This window comes from Pelodiscus sinensis, chromosome 4 (assembly GCF_049634645.1).
Source record: "Pelodiscus sinensis isolate JC-2024 chromosome 4, ASM4963464v1, whole genome shotgun sequence".
Classification (NCBI taxonomy): domain Eukaryota; kingdom Metazoa; phylum Chordata; order Testudines; family Trionychidae; genus Pelodiscus; species Pelodiscus sinensis.
This window is the reverse complement of record NC_134714.1, coordinates 59447686-59474508: the sequence shown is the minus strand read 5'-3', so window position 1 is coordinate 59474508 and position 26823 is coordinate 59447686. Positions and strand designations below refer to the sequence as shown.

Below are 26823 nucleotides of genomic sequence, written 5' to 3'. Positions count from 1 at the left end.
GTGGAGGCACAGTAGGGCCAGAAAAGGGTAAGGCTCAAAGGAAGGGGTGGAGTGGGGGATGGGTCCTGGGGGTCAAGTACCCCTGGGATCTGAGTAAGTCGGCATCTATGAATGGGGAGAGAACTAACTGGAAATATTAGTGCCAGGGAATAAAGATGTAAGAGAATTAATTTTCAGAGAATAAAGAGTCAGATTTGGAGTTGGAGGAACAAACTTACAAAAATTAACAAGCCATCAGGACCAGAGATTGATTAGGAAGAATCAAATAAAGTATAATCCTCCCTCACTTAGCTGTGTAAGAAGAAATTTTCTATATCATATAATTACAACAGGATTTCTGGCAGCATCTCTGAAGCATCTGGTTCCGGCTGCAGTCATAAAAAGGATGCTGAACCAGATGGGCTACTAGTCTGATCAGATACACCAATGTTTCTGTTTCCATAGAAATAGTTAAATACAGAAATAATACAAAAGTGAACTATCATACTAATACATTTATTTTCATAAATGTCATCTTACATTTTCCATTATCATTCCAAACATTCCATTATTTACAGGGCTGTCTTTAGGATTTATGGTGCCCTATGCAGTACTAGTGATCCTATGCCCAATGGCAGGCCGGATGGGGTGGGGCGGCGTTGGGGGGAAGAGGAGGATGACAATTTTTTAGAGATGTGATTTTATAATCTTCAGCAACACACTAATGAAATAATTGTAAAACAAATTTTAAACACAGTAAATTCAGAAACTGACATGATATACCTGGGGATGGCAAATGTCTGCTAAATGGCTTCATTACCACTTGAATGGCTCTTTCACAGGTTTCATGTTCCAATAGGTCTGACAGGATTTTTCACTTTTAAGTTAACTAGATCCCCTCAGGAGGAAGCAGAGCCACAGAACATGGCATAGGGGTCAATTGCGGAAGAACTCTGTACGTGTGAAGTATAGGGGTGGGGAGGCCTGCATTCCTCCCCCTTTTCCCTACTACTGATGAGCCAGAAGCAAGCCTCTAGGAACATATGCATTTGTAGCAAGAACGAATTGTAGATAAGGGCAGGAACATAACAATCTTGTTTACCTAAATGTACTGATCATGTAAACAAAGTCAAAGGACAAGTAGTACAGCTAAACCATACTGTAACAAGCAATGAGTAACCTCCAGATATTTCCAAACTGCCACAAACGAGGTAGAGACACAGTATTTGAAGCTGCACCATAACACAGCAATTTGGACCTCACCAACAGGCTTTGGGTACCAGTGCCTTGGAACCTGAGACAGTCTCCCACTTCATCCACCGCCGAACAGGGTTTCCGGCTAGCCGAAGGGATGTAAGAAATGCCACTTTTCCTATCATGTTGTTCTTTTAATTAAGGGGCACAGCTGATAGCTGTCAGGAAATAAACTGCTTGTGTTTGATAGATACCTGTGTAGCGTTGTTTGTACTTTGAGAACCCAGTGTCTGACCTGAGTGCTGTGCAGACACTCTCTTTGTTATTTTGGAATAATGTCAGTTATTCTGAAATAACGCTGCTGTGTAGATGTACCCTAAGACTCAGTGGTGCCCCATATTTTTGGGCTTTCTATGCAACTGTGTATTCTGTGTGTGGGTAAGAATGGCTATGATTATTTGTACTGATATCACTTATCTTTTTTTAGTGAATTAAAGTCCAGATTTTTAAAGGCATTTAGGCATAGCTATTCTTAGTGCTACAACATCCAACTAATTTAGGAGGCTAAATATCATTTTCAAAAGCGAGTTGGGTATTTAGGAGCCAAAATCCAACTGACTGTCTATTGTATTTAGATTCAGCTAGGCATTTCAGTGCTGAGCACAGCAATGCCTAAATATCTTTAAAAATCTGGCCTTAAGTCATTATTTTGAAATAGCTCTCTCTTGATAGATGGACAGCAAGCAATAATATCTCTAGTTTCATTAACCACTTTTATTCAATACCTTTCAACATAGATGTTCTTTCCGGTCCCAAGGGAATACAGACTACAAAGAATTCTGTAACATGAAACTTGCACATCACCAACTGAAAGAAAAAAAGACAATTGGCATATTGTTATTATAAACTCACTGAAAAGCTACTCTTGTAAAATAGAAAACAATATTTTTTCCATGTATTACAATCTAACTGAATACTAACTGCAATTTAATTTAATTAATTTATTGGTTTATCTGGTAACTATCCAAGGATTTATGTAACTCTCACAACTCTGCAGACTATTATTCACTCTTAAATTTACCAATATATCTTAACATTCTCAAATAATCAAATTTTAAAGGATTAATTTCCCAGTTAAACCAAAGCAGTCGACACATATGTTATCTGTAAAGGCCCGATCCAAAGCATATTGGACTCAGTGAGAATCTTTCCACTGATATCAGACCTTTACTCTCTATCTCCTTTACCTCTTCGTCACAATCAATACAAATGCATAAAAGAAATGTGGCGTACAGATGGACATATTGCTAAACCTCAGGTGAAATACTTAGAGTGAATGGAATTGTTTACTTCTCCTTGCCATCAGCATTTTAAAAACGTCTGAAAATCAGTATTTCTTATTCATGATATTTTAATTGTTAATATTTCAAACTAAGCAAGAATTCATTTCATAGGATACTCTCTCAAGTGTAAGATGAAAACAGTGCATTCTTCTTTTACTACAGAATTTTGGACATATCAACTTCTTGCTCATTTTACTCCAACAAAATAAAAGTATGCAAAAGAAGTTTCTGCAATATCTTATTTTCATTTTAAGGAAATTATATTTGTATTATCCACCCACACTAGATAAGACAAAGTTAAAGGGGAATTTTAAATTAATCTCAGTTGTTTGGAGAGGTATTATGAATAAATAACTATGCTTTCATCACTTAAAATCTCTTATTTTTACATAGGGAATGAAGATTTAAAAAAGCAATTTGCCCTTTTAAACAAAACATATATTTCCAGAAGCTTAAAATAATTTTGGAATTAACTGATCTGTTCTCAATTATTCCAGATTTATAGCAATCTATCTCTAACGAAGTCAAAAAATTTTAAACAAAAATTAAATTGAGTTAATTTCAGTCTTAACACTGGCAATACACCAAGGTCTGAACACAGACTTTAGTTCAATGAATTCATGCATTCAGTATTAAAAGCCTTTATGTTATTACAACAGAGCAAACCTTTGAAAATAACTGACAAAAATGAAAAGACTTACGGAGTAAATCAACACCAAACTGATGCTGTGCAATATGTTCAAAAATTGAGGTCAATATAGGTAACAATGCCACGGTAGTATAGTTAATGTTCTGTGAGACACCTTTAATTTGTGTTCTTGAATGGGTAAATTTCCCAAGTTTAAGATTTTCTAAAGTCTTTTCCAGATCTTCAGCTGCATTTTCAAAGAATGCACGTAATCCAGCTTTAACCAACTCTGAGCCGGATTTCATGACGGTTCTACAAAATAATTTGAAAAAAAAAAACCCTGAATTAAATTTCACATCAGCTGTCAACATATTTTTATAAATAGAGATATATTTACTTGTTGTTTAGTTTATTTCTATCTGAAATCAGACTTTGAAGTTGCAAAGATATGTATCAGTGGAGTTTTGAATTGTAAACTAAAAAGGCCAATTAAATGAGATATTGTTGTCCTAGGTACTTTTTTGTTTACAGTTAAAATACAACTGAGGGCATGTCTTCACCTGACTCACCGGAGGTTGACCGTCTGGCATTCAATTTAGCGGGGCTAGTTAATACCCATAAATCAACCACTGACGGCAGCTCCAGCTGCTACCTGTTATCCTCTCAGCAAGGAGTGAGGTGAGCCAATGGGAGCATTTGCTCCCATCAGCCTCCTGCTGTGGGGATGGCACCCAGCTCGTCTTAAAGTTAAGCCAACCACAGCTACAAATTTTATGTAGCTGGAGTTGAATATCTTAAGCCAACCTTCCAGGTCTAATTAGACCTGGCTTAAGTGTATATCCCCAAAAAGACCTAGAACTTTTAAAAATTCTCCAGGATGTGTGTACTTGTATAAGCCTAATGATATTTAAACTCAGTTGATGAAGGAGAAGAAATAGAAGGAACATGATGTGTATAGAGTGACTGAGACAACAATAAGGCACAAAGCATCATATGCAAACGTTTTCACCAGCCCCTTCCTAAACATTTAAATCCCAAGATCCATGATCCCACTTCAAATGTAACAGAACGCTTTCTGATCATGCCTCATCAGGTCTTTCGTCAGCTGGTGTTGGAAAAAATCCTTAAGTATACAACAGGTACAAGATGCAAGACACCTGTCCTATTCCCACTTTTCCAATCCCTTTGGGCATATCTTCAACTTCTTGCTCAACTATCCTGTATAGTGATATCCATAGTGAGGGCCAATCACAGGAGCCCTTGCTCTGGTCATTAGGTGAAGTAACACAGCAGGTTAGTGGCTAACTTGGGAATCTTATTTAACTACTTGCTACTAATATGCAAAAATGTGTTTTACTTTAAATCAAACTTTAATAAAGTTTCTGAAAATTCCCATATATATTCCAGTTTTATAAATGGCAGTTTTTGTTGTTATTAATAACATCCTGAATTTCAATAGTGCTTTTATTTCTTGATCCAGAATACTTAATTAATTAAGCTTCACAATACGTTTTTGAGGTAAGAAAGATGTATGCACCACAAAGTTCAGGCTCTTCTACCATGCAATAAAATCCCAGTTTCAAACTGAACAAGAATACTACGATCAATGTAAGATAAGACTGTACTCCAGGGGTGGGCAATAAAACATCACTGTTTCACCAAGGTTAGTGTCTGGTGGGCCTCTGCTGATATATTTACCTGAGCCTCCACAGGTATGGTCAGTTGCAGCTCCCACAGATCACCGTTTCTAGCCAATGGGAGCTGTGGGCAATCCATGGCCAATAGGAGCTGCAATTAGCCATACCTATGGAGACGCAGATAAATATAGTGGCAATGGCCCGCCAGGAGCTAACTCTGGGGAACTGGATCTGACCCACAGGATAGTATTTGCCCACCCCTGTTGTATTCAATAAAGCCATTCAGTAAACATAGATCAATAGAATGCAATCGCATGGGTTTGGATTTGGTAAGGACAACAAGGCAACAGAAGAGTTACTTATCTTGAAGTAACTGGAGTTCTTCAAAATGTGTGCCCCCTACCTGTATTCTATTTGAGTTGTGCATATACAGTATGCACGGGAGACCAGATAATTTTTTACTAGCAGTCCATTGGCTTGCGGCTTATGGCCCTTTCCTTGCACTCCAATCCGAGAGCATAAGGAGTGGTGTGGATTGACCACCTCTCCACATAACTTTCCATTGCCAATAGCCCAAAATAAGGCCCTTCCTCTTTCATTTATATGGCAAATGAAGGAAACAGCTTTGGTAATTTTCAGAATTCCATCCTTTATAAGTAGAAGGCTAAAGCTTTATGAATAACTAGAGAACGGAGATTCCAGTTCTCTTTTGGGGTAAGATTTCAGCTAGAAGACAGATAAATGGATGATTTCCTTCAGATTGAATTCAAAGATTTCTTTTGTATTGAATTTGTGGTGTAACCTAAAGAAAACCTTGTTCACATGGAAGTCTGCATAGGGAAGGTCCATCATAAGAGACCATGGCTCGCTTCTTCTGTCTGAAGTGACTAATAAAAATGCAACTTCCATAGAATGATGCATGAATGAGCATGAGTCTCAAGGTTCAAATGAGGGTATACATCAAAGCTGATAACATAGGACTGAGGTCTCATATCAAGGAAGGTTTCAGCAACAAGGTCAATTCAGAAGTCTTGTTGTAAGACAGGACTGAATGTCACTCTATTGGATGCTAGAAAGCATCAAAATCTTCCAAGCATACTTTCAAGAAGTTGATGGTGACCCTTGACCTTTTCAGAGAGAAAATAATCCACAATAGTAGGGATCTCAGAAGATTTTGAGGGCACCTGATGATGCTGGCACCAGACAGAATATTTTTCCATTTTGTTGCATAGCATTTCCTTATAGATTTTTCCTACTATTACTAAAGGTGGTGGTAACACCTGCAAGCATGACTTTTATAAGTCCACTGTTCACCCAAATACCTTATTGTTAAATGGAGGGATTCTGGGTTGGAATGTTGGATTCTGCCTCTATCCTCTCACAGGAGCTCTGATAATAGCTGAATATGGATTCATGGACAGAAGGACATCTGGAGAATGCTCTGGAACCAGAATTGCCTGGAACACCATAGAGCAATCAACATCCCTGATGCTCTATCTTGCTTGATTTTCCTTAGAACTTGTGGTAAAAGAGGATGGGTGGGAATGAGCAGTTTGCTGTTCTGATCATTGAGCTAGAAATGCATTTCCCCTGGGATTGTGGCCTCAAGCTACTCTGCAGCAGTACATCAGGCATTTCTCATTCTCTTGAGATGCAAAGAGATCCCATGATGGGACTCTCCACTGCTGAAAGTTGATCTAGACCACGAATTTAGTTCCTAATCAGGGTCTCTGGAGACATATCTTTTGAGTCTGGTTGTCAACATGTTGTGCAATCCTGGAAAGTGCACAGAGATGGTGACCTGGCGACAAATGCAACAGTTCCAGACACTGATTATTCCTATGCAAAGGAAGGTGGTCCTTGTTCTCCCTGTTCTGCTGATATAATAACATATTGTCATGTTGTATAAAATTACTTGAATGGGCAAGGTTCAAATAAACAATCATTTTCAGGGTTCGTATATTGAATGCAGCTCCCTGAAAATTATGTGCAACTGGGATTCTTGGTGGTCCAGGAACCCTGCTCAGTGTGTTTGCTGAGTTGGTCTCCCCATCTTGATAGGGAGTTATCTGCAATCAGTCTTTTTGTGGGTGAAATAGGGATAAAAAGCATGCCTATGCACACTGTCACCTAAGGTGGAGCACCTACAGGGACAATCCTCAAAGAAGAGAGAGAGAGAGAGAGAGTTACTCACCTTGTTCAGTAACAGATATTCTTCAAGATGGTTGTCCCTGTGGGTGCTCTACCACGCTCTTTCTTACTTCTGCTTCAGATATTCTTGTTCTCCTTCCAGTGCAGAGAAGGAACTGAAGGGACAGTTGGCTGCGCATGTGTAGTAGCAGCACGTGCATGCTGTCTGCTGTGCATGTGCAGCCTACCAAAAGGTACTGCTACCAAAAATGTCTAACTAGGTGCGCAACAGTGCCCTAACAGCTAAGGTGAAGCATATACCTACGGAACAACCATCTCTAAGAATCTCCGTTACTGCACAAGGTGAATAACCCTCTCTTCCCTACCCTCAGGCAGGACCAAAGACCATCTGGATCATCCCTGATAGATATCTTCCCAACCTGCTCTTAAATATCTCCAGTGATGGAGATTCCGTAGGCAATTTACTCCAGTGTTTAACCATCCTGACAGTTAGGAAGTTTTTCCTAATGTCCAACCTAAACCTCCCTTGCTTCAAGTTTAAACCAATTACTTCTTGTTCTATAATCAGAGGCCAAGGAGAACAATTTTTCCCATTCCTCCTTGTAACACCCTTTTAGATGCTTGAAAACTGCAGACCAGGGAGACGGGGAGCAAAGCCTCGGAGGACGCCGGCAGCGGGACAGCCGCGGCGCATCTGGGCTGTCCCGCTGTCCGCGTGCTCCGCGGCTTTGCTCTGCGTCTCCCTGGTCTGCTGGGGGGGTTTCCCCCCAGCAGACCAGGGAGACGCGGAGCAGCTTTTCTCACCCCGTAGGACACGGGCGGTGGGACCGCGGCGCATCTAGGCGTCCCACCGCTCCCGTTCTCCGGGGCGAGAAGAACCCTGTTCGTAACTGCAGATCCGATGTAAGTCAGATCCGCGTAACTCGGGGACTGCCTGTAGTTGGTACAGATGTAACTCTAAGCTCCTCTGCTATTCTGAAAGGTTCTGGTGCCAGAGTCATTGGTGCCGAAGGCAGTGTAGAGGGCAGTACTGTCCCTACTTGTGGTGCCAATGGTGCCGACTGCATGGCTGTCGGTGCCAGATGCTTGTGCTTCCTCGGTGCTGGGGGCAACATAGGTGCTGAAAGTTCCAAATTGTGACCTACGTTTCTTCAGTGCCAAGGGTGTGTCCAAAGACACCAACTTAGTCCTTGCCTTCGTCAGTATCGAGGCTGAGTCAGACAGTGCTGGCGGCGCCAATTTTGATTTAGGTTTCTCCAATGCCTTGGTAGCCACCTTTGTGAGGTCCTTGGGTCCTTAGGAACCATTGATGCCAGATGGTTCCAGTACCTCCCTGTGCGGTGCCCTAGATGAGGTTGGTGCAGGGAATATTTTGGGTGTTTGGCTCCATTTTTTTGAACCCTTACTTGAGGAATGGGATCTCTTCCTGGACTGATTAGAGGATGAGTCCCTGATGCCAGATCCAGAGCAGCCTTCTCAGCCACAACCACTGGGGAGGGCTGCTGAGGTGGAGAGGAGTGCTCTGGGTCCGACGCCAGCCTCATGGTGTTCTCCAGGGAGAGAATCTTCAATTTTAACTCCCTGGCCTTTTGCATCCATGCCATTAATGGTCTGCAGTGCTGGTACTGGGCTGTGATGTGTGCCTGCCCCAGGCACCCGACCCACTGACAGTGCCCATCGGAAATGGGGATTGAGAGCCTGCAAGACAGACGTTTGAAGCCTGGGGAACCAGGTTTCCTAGCCAGGAAAACAAATTGCCACGACAAAAATAAAAAATTGTCTTAACAATAAAAGAGAGAAAAAATATATATTTTGTAATAACACTGACTGTTTTAACTATTAACTGAAAACACAATAACAAACTACGCTAAACTACACTAACAATGAAATGAACTGTGAATATTTTGAAAAGCTGGAGAGCAACTGCGGTTCCGAATGATGCTGGCGGCAGCAGGGAAGGAACTGAAGGGATAGTTGGCCGTCCATGCATATTAGTGGCACCGCATATTAGAGGTCCCTTCCTGTTCTAGTATTCTATGATTGTATGATTCATGAACATGATGGATTTGACTAAGAAAGAATCAGCAGATCTTGAAATTGAAGGGGATATGAGCTCACTGAAAGAAAAGAGGCATGTGTTATAGAAGTTGCTGACTGGAAAAACCTTTGAATCCTGGGATCCTGAAAAAACCAAGCATCCCAGGCAGGGCAGTGCCCAGATGGAAGGAAGAGTGCAAGCTCTGAATATCTGCTAAATTATTCTAATTAGAAATTATCTCAAACAGATTTTAAAACTACCTACAACTATGACCAATGTTAGAACAAGAATTTCAAATAACGGCAAAAACACTGAAGAGGTTCCATCTCAGACAACAGGGTGGTAGAAAGAGATGTGGTTGATGTGCACTGCTCCTTTTGTTCTCAGTTTTGTGTACATGGAGCGAAGATGTGTAGGTGCAGATCAATGGACACTGCTAGCAAAAGTAGTCCACTCTCAGAAGCATGAGGAGCATGTGTATCTTGACTGGCACACCCGTAGGAACCATCACTAAAAGAAGATTACGCAAACTCCTTGGTTTTATCCCTCATCCAAAAAGTGACATCTCCAGAACCACAGTGTTCCTCTAGCAGTATGACAGGATGCTGATTAACTATATATTAAAATCTATAAAAGAAATAATAGATTGAAGCATATTAACAAGTTGATTGTTTGGTTGGAATAGCAACACCTGAAGATCTAGAGAGCATGAAGATGACCTTAGGGGTGACATATAATTAGGAGCAGTGGATTTCTTAAAAAAAAAAAAAAAAAAAAAAAAAACAATAGCAATAACTGTAGGAAGATCCTAACTGACAATAATACATTTATTTGCATATATTACTCAGTTACTCATTAATACGTCCTTGAGTGGTTTTCATTGTATTTTATTATACATTATAAATGTCATTAAAATAAAATGATTTACGATCAGAGGATGTCAGATTGAGTAACATTTTAATATGTACTTTACTATGTTAATAGACAGCTTCAGATGTTATCCAATGAACCACTAACTCCATATTTTTCAGTCTAGTCTAAACTTGCCTCCATTTTTGTGAGAGGAATTTTGCAGATGACACCACTTGTATTTCTAAGTAAATTCTCTGAGGGTATGTCTACACTAGAAAGTTAGTTCGAACTAACGGACGTTAGTTCGAACTAACTTTCCTATGCGCTACACTAGCGCTCCGTTAGTTCGAACTTAATTCGAACTAACGGAGCGCTTAGTTCGAACTAGGTAAACCTCATTTTACGAGGACTAACGCCTAGTTCGAACTAGCTAGTTCGAACTAAGGGCTGTGTAGCCCTTTAGTTCGAACTAGTGGGAGGCTAAGGCTTCCCAGGTTTCCCTGGTGGCCACTCTGGCCAACACCAGGGAAACTCTATTGCCCCCCTCCCGGCCCCGGAGCCCTTAAAGGGCCACGGGCTGGCTACTCACTTTGTGCCAGTTGCAAGGCTGCAAGCACCCGTGCCTGCACAGCCTGCACCTGCCACACAATGAGCCAGCCATCCGAGGGCTCCCAGCCCTCCACTGCTCCCCACGACCAGCCTGGCGGCTCCCGGGAGCCTGCCCGGGGGCGCAAAAGGCGGGCGCCCGCCTGGTCAAGTGCGGAGATCGTGGACCTCATCGAGGTTTGGGGGGAAGCCTCAAATGTCCACGATCTCCGCACTAGCCACCGGAACGCGGCCGTCTATGGCCGCATGGCTGCCAGCCTGGCCGCCAGGGGCCACCAGCGCAGCCGGGAGCAGGTGCGCTGCAAGATTAAAGACTTGCGGCAGTCCTACTCCCGGGCCTGCCTGCCAGGGGCTGACCCGGAGGCCTGCCCCCACTTCCATGCCCTGGACCGCATCCTGGGGCCTCATGCCGTCCCTGCCCCCCGGGACGTGATTGACCCCGGGGCAGAGGGACCGCTCCTGGACACCGAGGAGGAGGAAGAGGGCTCTGAGAGCCAGGAGCCTGCCGCCAGCCTTCCCAGGACCCGGGACCCCCGAGGCACCCCACAGAGCCGCTCGCCTGCATCATCAGAGGCCGGGGAGGCGTCCACCTGTGAGTACCCTCGTGTTCCCCTTATGTGTACGGGGGGCTGGGGCGAGAGGGAGCCCCGGGACCGTGCGCCTGGGCCTTGCCCACCACGGAGCAGCAGCTGGGGATCCTGCAGGGGCCCTGGCCTTGCAGAGGGGAGCTGGGTTTCACACATCTGGGCCCCTGGGGTAATTGACCGCTGGTCTTCTTGCACCACAGCTGCAGCACCGGGGCCTGCAGGGCGCACCACCCCGCCTGCAGCAGCCGCCCGCGCCCGGGCAAGCAGGACAGCCAGGAACCAGGAGGACTACCAGAGGCGGCATCTCCGGTTCCTGGACCGACAGCTCCGTCTCCAGGACCACTGGGTCCAGGAGGACCTCAGGCTGCGCCAGAGGAGTCTGGAGGCCCTGGAGGAGCAGGGACGTGCCCTGCGAGGCCACCTCCAGAGCCTGCTGGACCGCTTTCCATTTCCTCCTCCCCCTGATCCCCCTCTTGCTCCCCCTCTTGCTCCCCCTGCTCCCCCTCTTGCTCCCCCTCTTGCTCCCCCTGCTCCTCCTGCTCCTCCTGCTTCCGCTCCTGCTTCCGCTCCTGCTTCCTCCACACCCCCTGTCCTCTCTGCCCCCCCCTCCACAACCATTCCCCACCGACGCCCCCGGACCCGCAGTGTGGCGAGACGGGAGAGGCACCCAGACTCCCACCCCTGAGCTTTCCTTTCCCTTCCTCCCTTCCCTCCCCTCCCCTTCCAGCTCCCTCGTCCCAGGTTTCCCCCTCCCTTCTCCCACCTTCATTCCTCCCTCCCCCACCCCAGTTCTCTGAAATAAACAGACGTTTTTGTTTGAAAAACAGGTGTCTTTATTGTACAGTAGATAGGGAGGGGAAAGGGGAAGGGGGGGGGTAGGGTGGAAGAAGGCCCCGGTGGGGCATGCAGGGAGAGGTCAGTCCTCCTCCTCCACCTGGAAGCTCTCCCGCAGGGCTTCCCGGATCCGGATGGCCCCCCGCTGGGCTTCCCGGACGGCGGCGGTGCGGGGCTGACCGTAGTGTCCAGCCATGCGGTCAGCCTCAGCCATCCAGGCTGGCAGGAAAGCCTCCCCCTTCCGCTCACACAAATTGTGGAGCACACAACATGCCGCCACCACGGGAGGGATGTTGTGCTCGGCCAGGTCCAGACGGGTGAGGAGGCATCGAAAGCGGGCTTTCAGTCGCCCGAAGGCCCCCTCCACCACGATGCGGGCCCTGCTCAGCCTGTTATTGAAGGCCTGGCGGGAGGGATTGAGGTGCCCCGTGTAGGGCTTCATGAGCCAGGGCTGCAGTGGGTAGGCGGCATCCCCCACCAGGCAGACGGGCATGTCCACGTCCCCGACCCTGATGTGGCGGTCGGGGAAGAAGGTCCCGTCCTGCAGCCGCTGGCACACGGAGGAGTTCCGGTACACCCGTGCGTCGTGTGCTTTGCCGGACCAGCCCACATTTATGTCCGTGAACTGTCCCCGGTGGTCACACACGGCCTGCAGGATGACGGAGAAGTACCCCTTGCGGTTCACGTACCGGGACGCCTGGTGTTCCGGGGCACGGATGGGGATGTGCGTCCCGTCGATGGCCCCCCCGCAGTTGGGGAAGCCGAGGGCGCCGAATCCCCGGATGACGGCGTCCGGGTCGGCGAGGCGGACCACCCTGCGGAGCAGCACCCGGTTGATGGCCTTGACCACCTGCGGAGAGAGACACAGCAAAGCGTCAATCAGTGGGGCGCCCGGGTGGCTGGGAGCATTCATGCCCTGGCAGTGCCCCGCGCCCCACTCCCGGAAGCAACCCCCCTGGCGGCGTGTAGTACGGCCGGGACAGCCCGACCCCTCCGGTGCGGGGCGCCTTCGCCTCCTCCCGCCCCCCCCCTTTGTCCCTGGGGCGGCCCATCCCCTCCTCGCAGCCCCCTCCCCCCCGGCTCGGTGGCTGACGAGTGCCGTACCTGCATGAGCACTGCTCCGACAGTGGATCTCCCCACGCCGAACTGGTTCCCGACGGATCGGTAGCTGTCCGGCGTGGAGAGCTTCCAGAGGGCGATGGCCACCCGCTTCTGGAGGGGGATGGCGGGCCTCATGCGAGTGTCCCTTCTTTGCAGGGCAGGGGCGAGCCACTCGCAGAGCTCCAGGAAGGTGTCCCTCCTCATCCTAAAGTTCTGGGTCCACTGTCGGTCGTCCCAGTGCTCCAGGACGATGCGGTCCCACCAGTCGCTGCTGGTGTCCAGACGCCAGATGCGGCGGGGCACGCCGGTGCCGGGGCGCCGCCGCGGCTCCTCCACGGCCCCCAGGGCGGCCAGGCGGAGAGGCAGGGGGCTGACGTTCCCCAGGTGGTGCCAGGCAGCCTCGAGCCATTGCTGGCAGGCTTGCAGCAGCAAGTCCAGAACGTGCACCAGAAGGTGCAGGGCGAGCCGTGGCTCCATGTTGCCACCTGCGGCGGCCCCCCCGAAGGGAAGCACCGACACAGACGGGCACAGAGACTGACGCTTTGCTGTCCCTCGGCGAGGTTGGCAAGCAAGCAGGAAAAGCTGAGAACCGGCTGTCCAGGGGGGGTCCCTTTAAGCACGAGTCTCAGATAGCCTCAGACAGCAGCCACACAAAGCAACTGCTGACCTGATGCCCTGCCAGAACCGGTTTCAGCTGCCCTTAAATGCCCCCCTGCGTCCAATCAGTGTGGACGCGCTAGTTCGAACTAGCAAAACGCTAGTTCGAACTAGTTTTTAGTTCTAGATGCGCTAGTTCGAACTAGCTTAGTTCGAATTAACTAATTCGAACTAAGTTAGTTCGAACTAGCGCTGTAGTGTAGACGTACCCTGACTGCATTTGCAAATGGAGACGTAAGGCATTGTACTCAGCTAAGCAGTGGGCACATATTATTGTGGATGCAACACTGCTTCTGAAAAGTAGAGAACAGTGTTTGAAAAATCTAGACCATAATATTTATTCTAGAGAGTTGATATCAGCAGCAAATGAAGAATAAATATGTGAAGAAATAACCATTGAACTATAAAACTGTACTTTGAAGAGATTCTCGACAACTATATGATTTGTAATTTGTATTGAAATAAAGTAAAAACGTGGCCAATTTACCGTGTATCCAGTGTCTGAGCCAAGATATGTAGGCAGCTCACCATTGTAGTAGAATCACTCCCTGTTACAAAAAATAAAGAAAATATTATTCTAATCTGAACAACCTGTTTTTCAGTATGGGTATGTGTAAACTACATGGCTCCATCGACGGAGCCATGTAGATTTGTTGTTTTGGCAAAGTCAAATGAAGCCGTGATTTAAATGATCGCGGCTTCATTTAAATTTACATGGCTGCCGCGCTGAGCCGACAAACAGCTGATCAGCTGTTTGTCCGCTTAGCGTGCTAGTCTGGACGCTCCCCTGCCGACATCCAAGCCCTTTGTCGGCAGCCCCGTTATTCCTCGTGGGATGAGGTTTACCGGGGCTGCCGACAAAGGGCTTTGATGTCGGCAGGGGAGCGTCCAGACTAGCGTGCTGAGCGGACAAACAGCTGATCAGCTGTTTGTCGGCTCAGCGTGGCAGCCATGTAAATTTAAATGAAGCCGCAATCATTTAAATCGCGGCTTCATTTGACTTTGCCTATGTGTCTAATCTACATGCCTCTGACGACAGAGGCATGTAGTCTAGACACAGCCTATGTGCAAACATACAAATTTCATTATTCTTAGTTACATGTTTATCAAATCAATGGGAAGGCCTACAATGTCCCCTGGTTCTACAGTCTTTTAGAACTAATGGTTTTATCCCCCTCAACCTTCCTCTTCTTACTTTCCCCCTTGAGATTGGGTTGTATGAACTCTAGGTGCATACTTCATTTCAGAATGTTCTATTTCTGACCCCTTCACTTTAATATTAACAACAACAATATTTGGTGTTTATCAACTGAAGCATCCAAAATATTTTTGAAACTTATAATATAAATTTATTTAACTAATTTCTTAGTAGATCATATGAAAAAATTATGGGTTTATTTCACTCTCACATAACTCTACAATAAAGTATTCTTAATGTATCAAATTCAGCTGACAATAAAATATTGTAATTAGCATATTTTTGTGAAAGTTATGAGCAGTTAATGAAGTTAACAATCATGTAACACTTATTTTCCATCACAAGTCACATTGCTCCTCATTTAAAAGATTTAGATATATAAATATTATAGGAAGCAGAAAAATTAAAATGTAACTTTATCAATATGTTTTTAATAACTTACCGAAAAGTGAAATCCTATGTCTAACAAGAGCAGCAAGTTTGCAGAATAGGCTAAAACCAGAAAAGAATGCAAAATAGTAGGAGAAGACAAGAGATTAATGTTTAGAACATGAGGTAAAACAATAAGGAAAGAATAATGAGACTTCAAGATGTGAAAGAAAGGCATATAGTAGTTCCCTGAAGATATGTTTTCTATCACATAATGAAAATAAGCAACCAGATTCCTGCATCTGGCAATAATATTTTCCAGAATAATTTTCTGTCTAAAAAGCATCTCAAAGATGAAATGTATTTCCTTTGATTATAATAGCTTGCAACAACTGTATTTTATGTGGCTGAATCTCTGTCTAATGATTTGAATTTTCCTCTAAAGCTGAATAACATTTCATTTCTTAATTGACACATGAATACAATAAATTAATCTTAACACACTTAAGATAATTTTAAAAGTTTTCAGAAAATATTGTTTATAAACACGTTACCTTTTTGGGTTTGTAACAGTCACTAACAGGTAAAATAAGCCCTGAAATATTAACAGGGGAAAAAAAGTGGTCCTGGCAAACATTGTCTTACAAGTTTAGCTTCAGTCCCTAGTAAAATAAAATATTAAATGAAAGAAAATTCACCAACCATCTAAAGAGTAATAGGAACCATGAGCAATAACTAGCATAGATTTCTAAAGAATATATCTTGTGAGGCAAGCTTATTTTCTATCTGTAATAGATTTAAAAATTGGAGACAATATAAGAAATGTAATAAATCTAAAATACTTTTATTGTTCTTTCATTAAGGAGAATATTGAAGCTTCTCATTATCTTCAACAAATTTATTTTCACAATACTTCTGCAAGGTAGGAAAGCTGCATTATGCCTATTTAATAGATGGGGAATGGTGGCATAAAAAGTGCCCAAGCAGGTTGGCCAGCTAACTCACACTGAATTCACTTAGATGAATTTGTGAATCCCACTGTGCATTTTTAGGCACCTAAATATACAAAGTTGCCTAAACACCTCTGTAAAAGTGGCCTCGGGTAACTTATCCAATGTCATAGATAGAGCAGGAAATTGAATTCTCGAGTTCTAATCTTGTTCTCCAACTATTGGAGCATCCAGGAATATATTATTAAGTAATACTTCTGGAGCTCAGTAAAGAATTGTATAATGTATTGTGAGAAATTGTATTTGAAAAAAATAATTAAAATTGACGTATGTAAGAAAACTGTTATAGGGGCTGAAAACAAGGTAAAAGACCATAAACAAAGAGTAATGATTAATCATTGAATTAGAGATTGAATTAGAGACAAATTGGATGGAGGAGATTAGTGGGTTCAATGTTCGTTCTAATTTTATTAAATATCTGAATTAATCATCCAGAAGAGAGAATATACAGCACATTACAGAAATATATAGCTGATGCTAAACTGGGAACATTTGTGAAAACTAGTCAGGACAGTGGAATAAAACAAGTGACTTACAGAGAAAGATTGAAAAGTTAAGTAGAAAACAAGAAAATGAAATACAGGTAGGAAAAAGGCAATTTAAGACATCCAGGGAAACGCAATATGAAATGCATATTCAGTGAGTAGTCCTGTAGCACCTTCGAGACTAGCAAATATATATATATATAGATAATATCATGAGCTTTTGTTGGCAAAACCCACTTTCTCAAATGAGCAGAGTGGAGAGAAAAGGGGAAACCCTTTCAATTTATAACAGAAGGGTTCTTCAGTGATATTTTCCAGTTTTTGCTAATCATGGAGGTTTCATTGTTGATTCCATTTGTAGGGTTGAGATTTGTGCTTAAAGCAGGAATTCAACCATTTTCATACATATGACAAATTCAGTTTCTTCTCCCCAAAATTACAGCATTCACTCTGAACACAGAATGCATTTTCTGAGAAATGACAAGTGAATTAGTTAATTAGTTTAGGAGTTAAAATAAATGGATCCTTTCAGAAATGAAGCATCCATTGTCTGACAGTTTCTTTAACGTGCATAATCTTAATAATGGAATAAAAGACACTTGAAACTGCTCTTACAATTAAACTCACTGAAAACTTGTGAGCAAGCTACATTTGAAGACTTTTTTTAGTGTTAATGGTAACTTATTCACATTATTCTTCACAATTAAAAGTTTCTTTTCTCTTCAAAGGCTGCTACCTGTCATTGTTCTCAATGGGACTGTGATCACAGATTGACCTAGTTTGGGAAGCCATTTTGAGAAGAGCATCTATTTCCCATTTTTCTTAATAGGCACCTCGTATCCCAACAATTTACCTGGTCCACTGTTGAGGGTCTTTGCAAGGGTCTGTGCTGCCTTTCACTTCTGCAAATCCTACAGCGACTCTAGCCCCTAGTTTTAGTGTTTTGAAAGGTGTTTCAACTACATTTGATTCCAATTACACTGATTTGCAATTGATGAAATTCATCTCAGACCCATACTGAGGCTTGGAGTTGCTGTGGGAAGAGAGGAAGGAAGTTAGACTATGGAAGAGAGGAGTACTCACCTTGTGCAGTAATGGAGGTTCTTAGAAATGTGTGTCCCGGCAGATGCCTCACTTTCTGTGTGTGAGTACCCCTGCGCTTATACTGTAGCTGCCATTACTGCTGGTTGATGCACTACTTTTAGTAGGCAATTGTCCAGATATGGAAATTCATCATTCCTTTTTCCCTGAGAAAACTCAGGAAGGAGTGCACAGACCAAAGGTCAGGATCTTGTATTTGAAAAGATCTGACCTAAGAGCAAATCGGAAAAACCTCCGATCTGATGGGTGAATCATTATATGGAGGTATGCATCCTGCAGATCAAGGGCTGAGAGCCAGTTCCCTCTTTTTAACTCTGGAATAACAGTGGCCAGTATCACCATCTTGGAAGTGTTGATTTTTGACAAATTTGCCCAGTCACTGAGAATGAGTCTCCAGCCTTGTTTTTTTCCTGTGTGGGGAAGTAATGTGAGTAGAAACCTGTCCCTTTGCATTTTGTTGGTACAGGTTCTATTTCACCTAGCAGGATGAAGTGGGTTACCTCCCAATAGGGGTCCCTTAAGAGGAAGAGGTGAGGGGGGCAGTGGGATTGGAATTAAAAGGGATAGAGTATTCAACTTTGTTATCTCCAGCACTCATCTGTCTGTAGCGATGAGTTACCAAACTGGATATCAAAAAGTTAAATGGTCTCCAAACGGCTGGGAGATGGTATGAGCTCCTAATGTTGAAAACTGTGTGGGGGAAGGGTCAACCTTTGGCCAACACCTCAGACTTGCTTTCTGGATGGTTGACGAGATGTGGTAGACTGAGTTGATGGTTTTCACCTTCTTGGGGGCATTTGTTCTTGTGGTTGTGTGTTGTATTGCCCGTGTGTCTGCAAATGGAATGGACCAGAATCTCTGTGGGTTATAGTACCTTCTTTGTCTTCTCTTTGTCCTCACAATATGGGTACCCAAGGATTTCAGAGTTGCTGTTGAATCCTTGTGGGTTTGCAGAGACTTATGCATTTTGGCTGCAGAGAGTTAGAACCTTTCAAACCATAGGTCCTTCTCTATTGCTTGTATTTCTCTGGGGAAGCCAAAAAGATTCAGCCAGGATGTCCTTCTCAATACGATCATGGTGGCTGTGAGTTGTGATGCTGTACCTAGAGTCTCTAGTGCATTACCATCCTCGCATTCAGTTGGACTTTGGAGATGAGTACACCAAATTGCTCATTTTTCTCCTCAGTGAGAAATTCAATACATTCGGATAATTTATGTGATAGTATTTGGTTAACAATACCTCTTGATTACCAATTCTAAAGTGAAGTGTCACTCAAGAATAAACTTTTCAACTAAAGAGATCAAGCCTTTTCCAGTCTTTGTCATATGGGCTGTTTTGGGTGAATGATTATTTCCCCCTTTCATTAATAATATCCACCACCAGCGAGTGGAATGTGAAAAAATAAACCTTTCTCCTTTTGCAGGGTCTTAATATTTCCTGTCAGTTCTTTTGAAAGTTGAAATGTTTATTGCAGGGGACTGCCAGATGTGCTCAACAGGTTCCATGATTGCATCAATCTTGGGTAAAGCCATACTGGATGATACTGATGTTTGTAGGATATCAATGAGCTTATGTCACTTCTCCTGCACTTCCTCTAGGGAGATGCCAAAGAACTCGGCAACTCTCCTATAGAGATTTAAGAAAGATCTAACATTATTCCTCACATTGGGAGGGAGGTCATGATGGTGTCATCCAGGAATGAAGAAGAAAAATGGGTTATTGGTTCAGTATTCTGGTCGAGATTTATTCCTGTTTCCCTGTCAAACATTTAGGGGGCTCAGATGGTCCTGGTATTGCTGGCACAGGTAACTGTTGTGTATCCTCCCTGTATGAGCTAGGACAGCAGTTCTCAAACTTTTTGGGCTGTGGAGCCCTTCAAATGCATAAAAATGTATGTGGAGCCCCAGTGGTCCACTAATTGTATGTGCTGTACTTATGTGGAGCTCCAGCGGTCCATTGATCATATGTATTGTACCTATCGACATTTCCAGTTTGTCAAACTCACAGAGCCCTGGAGATGTCTCATGGAGCCCTGGGGCTCCACGGAGCAGTTTGAGAAACACTGAGCTAGGAAATTTGACAATCCATGGAACCCAATATTGCCACTGTGGAGGGAATGGCATTCTTTGGCTCTGTATAGTAACCTTTGTGTGATGGGACTGTTTTGATCATTTCATGGCCGGAGTGGAGGGGGGATGGGACAGTGTGAGAAGAGTGTTATGAGGGGTATGTCTCTCCCTCATCCTCATCATCACTTAAAAATGGGAGAGCAGATGATAAGAGAGTGGAATGGTGTGGCAGTTTGGTACCAACAGTGCTGTAATGATCTTGGTGCTGAGAAAGGGACTTCTGGACATTGAGTACCCCATAAAGTCTCTGGGAATGAAGAATTGTGGTGGTGCCAACAACTCTGGCGTTGTGAGTATGGTAATGGTGGAGTCCAGCTGATGTGGAACTGTTGTCTACAAGAGTGCACTCGTCAGTTGTGCTATACTGAGAATAGATGACAGTGTAGGCTGCAGTTGCTTGGGTGTGCCCAGTGGAGAGTGTTGGGATGGTGTCAATGGTGCTGAGGCATTGGGTTTGTGTTTCCCATTCGAGCCTCCATTGAAGCTAACTCTCATGGAGTCTTTAGCTCTCATGGTACCTATGGTTTCTGCCATCTCGGCTGCAGAACCTGTTGGTGGTATTGGTATCGACAAGAGTTCCTGGTTTGGGAAATTCTTGTTTCTTGGTCAGTTCCTAAGCCAGTGCAGACAGTGTATGCTTCTTAGGCACTACTTTAGCAGGATGGTGTGTCATGTGAATCACAGACAAAGACAAGACTCTCTGAGGGGCTGCATTTGGAGAAATGCATACCGGGGTGTCTGTTTCTGGCTTTGTCACCAGGCGGAAAGATTTCTTCACTAGCAGCAGTTTATGTTGCAAGTCTCTGGCTTTCTTATTACAGGTTGTCAGTTGGTGAAAATGTGGGCACTTTTGAGACAACGTGTGCTTTGCCTAAATAGCGAACACACTGGAGTGTGCATCTGAAATAAGTATTTAAAGCCTGCAGGAGAGGCAGCTGTTAAGTCCAATGAGCCAGGCATGACCCTGAGGAAAGTATTTCCCCGGTGAGGGGAGAACTAACACTACTCTAACAATGAAATCCTGGCTCCTACAGTAGGGGAAAGAAAAAAAAATTAAAAAGAGAAAAAGAGAAAGAGAAAGGGGGAATAAAAGAAACAGAGGAAAGCTGGGAAGATAAATTAGCTATTTTAAGTAGAATGAATGAGCTTGAGTGACTGGCTGGCTGACAGAGCGACAGCATTGTGGACTGCTCCATAGTGAGACTGATGGACATTATGGAACTCTGAGATAAAGCCCTGAGATAAAGGGGAGGAAGCTGTCTCCAGGAAAAGAAGTTCTGGGGGCACCACTCTGTTTTGGAGTGGGGAACAGACTGAGAGAACAGATCCAGAGAAACTATGCTGAGGACACTAAAATGGGCCTCTGTTAAATGTGTAACCCAGAAGGGGTTTGATTGATTCACAGAGGATATGACTTAGCTGAAGGGCTGAGTTGCTAAAGAGTCTTTCAGCTTCAGCAAGCATACACACTTGAGTAGAGGTGACCACTCACAAGAGGTGACTGTTGCCCTGTTACACTCTGACTCCAGCCAAAGGCGGCAGACAATGAACGGGGTGTGTGTGTGTGGGGGGGGTGCCAGTTGCCCGCATATGTACAACACAAATAGGCCCTGCTTCCACAAATTTCCAATTACAAATGCAGGGACACTCAAACCCCTGAAGTGGAACATCCACAGGGACATCACTCAAAAAAGGTAGCTTCCAGACACCCAGTGTTAGGTGGAAAGTATATCTGCACCAACCCAGGTACATAAGATCTACATATGCATTGTATGGCTTCAAAGTCACTCTCAAGTCAGTGGACAAAGCAGTAAGCTGAAGATCTGAACTTTGGCCTAGTTTGAGATGGATGGATTTTCCTACTCACTTTTCCTACACTTTGTCCTTATTAGAGCTAACTTTCTTGGGTTTATGTGGATGAAGTGAGTTCCAGCCAGTATCGATATCTTCTGGCTTTCTACTACTTAGCATTGTGGCTACTGTTTAAGTCATATGGTTGCTAGAAAGGAAAAAACCCATGTTACTTTATTTTTAAAAAATATGGTGGAATTCATTTTGAAAAGTGCAAAATACACAATTAAATGTCATCTATACATAGGAAAATGTTACACAAGACCATTTCTCATGTTTAATCTTCTTAATTTTTTTATTTCCTTTCTGATGTTGGCACCCAGAGGATCTTTCGAAAGGGCAAACAGAGGAGTGGGAAAAAAGTACAAACCTTTTTCACTACTAAGGATATTGAATTATAGCCATTAGCTGTAACTGAGGTTTTTGGACTGTTCCTTAATTTTAGATTTGTGCTCCTCACTTCCCACAATACACACATTTTAATCTTTTTAAATATACAGTCTTAGAATCTGAAATTCCCTTTTCAGTAAACAAACTGTTACAATAAAAGCAGCAGCAAAGCCTCCGCCTATTTTCAGAGGATAGAACTTAAAGAGTGAGTGGAGGCTCAGTATATACGGTTATTCAGATCCTGATGCTGAGGGTTGCCAAGGGCCTCAATGGAACCAGTTAATGGGCATGGGTTTTTTATACTTTTATTTTCTGTTAAAGAAGGGAAGGGGGTAAACATTTCTGGATCACCAACAAACTTGTCAAAATGATTGATAATTTTGTAACACTATTGTTGTGTGTATGTGTGTGTGTGTGTGTGTGTGTGTGTGTGTGTGTGTGTAAAATCTCTACCTAATTAATGTTTCACATTTTTAAAATGACTGAAATTACATTAAGTAACTGATTAAAATTAACAAGATAAAGATCAGTAATGTTATTTTTTTCCTGTCACTCTTGTAAAGAAAGAACCACCCGTTTATGATCTATTTGTGGAACCTAACCTTTTGCACTATTATGTTGCTCTTTTTAAATTCAGCTTTTATAATGTGGATACAATCCCACAGAGTTACCTTCGTCCATTACTTACCTTGCCACCATTTCCTTTTCCTTATTGGAAGCATATCCACTGCTACTGAGTGACTTAATTGGAGAAGACAGAAAGTATAGGCAGTGATTGGTAAAATACTGGTCAACTAATGGTAGGAGCACCTAAGGAACAGAGACAGAAAATATACGTTTAGCATCTGAATACATTTTTAAGTGAACCACACAGCACTCCAATACAGCACAGTCCCTTTACAAAGCCTTTCCTCTTAGGCTTTGCATTACAACTGCATTTTCTAGTTTTAGCAATTAAGATTATAAGTGAAAATCTCAGCTATGACAAATTTAAATAAAAGCTAAACCAGGCAACAAATAGCCTACTGTGAGATGTTGCAGGTGCCCTAACCTAAATATATGGGTACCTCTGAAAAAAGAAATGCAGAATAGCAACAATGCTAGAGTTATGGGGAGATCTCCCACCAGTTTTCTGCTGAGTAAATCTATTAGAATTGCCAGACTGGATCCATCTACTTTGACATGCAGCTCCACACAATAGCCAGCATCAGTGAGGAGATTGTACCATCCCCTTCTATACCATACTTTCCTGTCCAATACATGTATGTAGTAGCCATGTTGATCTCAGAGTATCAGAGCTGCTCAAACCTGAAGAGCTCTGTAGCTCGAAAGTTTCTCCCCTGTACCAAAAGAAGTTGGTTGAATAAAATATATTACCTTACCCATCTTGTCTGTCCAGTACTTGCCAAAGGCCCTGGATTTCAGACAGGTCTGTGAGGATGCTGAGGGAGAGTCTTACCCTGCATCACTACACTGCAAGGTCAGATAAGGGAACTAGTCCCCCAGAACTAGAGGCTATACCCATTGCTTCAGTAGGATCAGACGACTAATAGAAGACTGCTGTTTGCATACCACTTAGAATCAAACTTTCTGTTCCTGCCACATCCCTTGTCTGAGCAGTAAGTCTTTTAATAATGTTACTGCCTAGACCCTATGAACAAGCTCCTGCTACCCAAACTTGTCTTCCAAACTGCCTAAATCCCATTCTGTCAAGCTTATTGATTCTGAATCTCCCCAATATCTACACTGACCAGTCTGCCTGTTCATTGACTGACATCCTCCCATGAACTGTGATAGAAATGTAGCCGTGTTAGTCTGGGATAGCTGAAGCAAAATGCAGGACAATTGCTACATTGAACTCCTATGAACTGATATACCAGACGCTGAAATTGCCTGTACATTGGATTGTGAAACCTTTACAATATGAAACCTTCCACAATTCCTTGGGGAGGCCCAGCTGATTCAGGACTATGCGCACTGACCATCTCTACCAGCCACATGGCCTCAGCTTGGATCTCAAGCCCCATGGCCCTGCTTGCTCATAACAAGCCTTGACAATATTATCCCAGAGCAAGACATTATTTCTTCCTGATTCTAAACGGTGGGGAGTTTATGTCTGAAAGCCTGAGGACTAATAGCCCTTGTAACTGCAAGTTCAAGTGAATATACCATTCTTACACACATAAATACTGAACCTTGTTATAAAAAAAGCATACTAAGCTATTTGCCTGAATAATATCCTGTGACAGCAAGTGCCACAAATTACTTACATGTTCCACAAAATAATGTTCCATTTCATCTGTTATAAATATATTGCCTTTTAATTTCATACTATGTTCCTTATCACATAGAAAGTAATGTCCAGCAATATTGCCTAAAAGCAATACCTCTGGAAATGTCACTTGCACTCTCAGACTCATTCCTCAGCTATATACATGGGGAAGCAGATATTCCAATTACATGCATAGTTCTGTAACATTTGCACACAATGAACCTGTAGAGCTAGAACTTTGGAGGTTCTGTGCTGCTGTTGCTGTGTTGTCATTGGAAGTTTTGGTCAGGCTCCCACATGAGAACAACATGGCTGACTTGGAAGGAAGTATCACATAGCAGGGCCTGAGTTGTGGTCCTTCATAGCCCATTGATTGGCTGGCACCTGTACTTAAACCAGGAAGCCATGAAGGGAAGCTTTCAAAGCATCAACACAGACTGCCTGCCTTCCTCTGCTTCAGACAATGCTTACAATAGATCCTAGACTCTGGCTTCAAACCTTGGTTTGTCCTTGGCTCTTCGACTGCTGTCTGCAACCTGGTCCCTGGTCCTGCATACATACTGATGCCTAACTCTCAGTTTACCCTGTCTTGGATTCTGACCTCCCAGTACCTGACTCAGCCTCTGATTACTAGATCTAACCATCTTTGTCCCAGTTGTGACACACACTGTTTTCTGTATAATAGCAGGAGTTTAAGTGCATTCTTTGAAATATTAAGTCACTCACTTTGGCAAAGAATTTAATTTCTTGGTCATGTGGGGATTTTTCTGTTTTTCCACTGGTGACAATGGCTTCTGCAAGGATACAATCAACACAACTGTCAATAAGATTGAATGAAAGTCTAATTGAAATAGCCTTACAAACTTAATTTTGAAACAGTAAAAGTAAACAGACATAGACAGTCCAGCTGGCAGGTTCAGCAGATGTAACAAATAATACATTTGCAATGAAAAAATAAACAATAATCAGAATCGTATGATATATTTTCTCAAAAGCAACAGAAGCTGTCATATGTGCAATAGCTGCAACTTAGATTAATGGGTAAATGTTATCACTGTAAAGTTAATAAACTACATTTATGATGATCAAAATAAAAACACTTGAGAAACTTACCCAAATGTGCAATGAACTCTTGAGCTGAGTCAACATATTTTAGTATCTTCTTCAAAAACTTAAATGCAAACCTCTTTTCCATGGATGAAGCGTCCAAGTCCATATCTTTTAGACCCCTAGTTCAGAAAGTGTTAAAAATAAATGGTATTAAAAAAATGTTACAAATGATCAGATCGTGATGAAGCTTTCCATGACTTTTTAATTTTATTACCTAACTAGCAGATGTATATTGCGTTGCTTGGGTCTGTAACTGAAAGGTGGATTTTTTTTGAGAGATAAATGAAAAATGTACATGTGTTATTTCAATGATTCTATTTTTTGAAAATGAAGGCTTGAGTAAGAGTTTGAGGGTGTGGAAGGGCAGGGGGGTTGGTGGTTTAGGGTAGAAGATTGGGACGTGTGGAGTGACTCATGGAAGGAGGAGGAGGTGCTAAAGTTAAGTCAGGTGGGAGATGCAAAACTCAGGGCAGAGGTCTCAGGATGGGAGGCAGTCAGGAGGGCTTACAGGGACTGCCTGTGGTGGCGAGGATGGCATTGTTACTGAGGTGACTCCCTCCCAGGGGACCAAGGCAGCTCTCTCCTGTCAGTAGGCCCTCTTCAGTTGCCCTCCCCCACAGTGCACAAGTTGTCTGGGGGAGGGAAAGCGGAACCAGACTCCGGAGGCTGCCGCCCTCTTCAGAGGCCCCGCTGCAGGCTGAGGAGGTCAAGATTCCAGGGACTGCCTACTTCCTCCAGTAGTGCTCCACCCACTAGCCTGCAGACTGTCTGGAGGGGGGAGGGAAAGTGAGGCTCCAGTGGCTGCCCCTGGCCTCCAATGTCCCTTGTTCTCTCCACCCTGTGTCCTGCATGCTGTCTGGGGGGAAGGCCAGGCTCTGAGAGCTGCCCCCTCACTCAGCAGCAACTCCATAATGGCCTGCAGGCTCTCCAATGGGAGTAGGGGGAGGCAAGCTCCAGGTCTGGGGTCGGGGTGGCTCCTTACTGGTGTGCTGGCAGGCCAGATAGTGGAATCCCAACCATGTTGGCCACTCTCTTGGTGCTGCAGCTGCCCCCTGTGGACACTCTCAGTATCACATTCCTCCTCTCCCTGCCCCTTTACATGTTATGGGAAACAGTCCCAGTCCTGGCACCTCCCGTTTTCCAGGCACAGCCAAACCCTGACCAGCCTCCCAATGGATGGAGCTGGTACCACTGGAACGTAGGGCTGGAGGAAGCTGGTGGTGGTGGAGGGCTGGAATCTTGCCCACCCTGAGGTCAGCCACCACCAGCTTCCAAAGGGAAGGAGTTGGCACCCTCCTTC

At 44.0% G+C, this 26823-nt stretch overlaps 1 protein-coding gene across 20 annotated transcripts in view; it reads right to left on the bottom strand.

Moving 5' to 3' along the window:
- Positions 1-26823, bottom strand: part of RYR3 (ryanodine receptor 3) — a 527532-nt gene that overhangs the window by 112184 nt on the left and 388525 nt on the right. For all 20 annotated transcript variants that reach the window (XM_025189447.2, XM_075927046.1, XM_075927052.1 and 17 more), the window contains 7 exons: positions 25527-25642; positions 25140-25207; positions 22830-22951; positions 15248-15297; positions 14095-14155; positions 3218-3456; positions 1959-2040 (listed from right to left, as the gene is read on the bottom strand). In XM_025189447.2, the coding sequence (XP_025045232.1) occupies positions 1959-2040; positions 3218-3456; positions 14095-14155; positions 15248-15297; positions 22830-22951; positions 25140-25207; positions 25527-25642 (738 nt within the window). The remainder of the gene's footprint in view (positions 1-1958; positions 2041-3217; positions 3457-14094; positions 14156-15247; positions 15298-22829; positions 22952-25139; positions 25208-25526; positions 25643-26823) is intronic.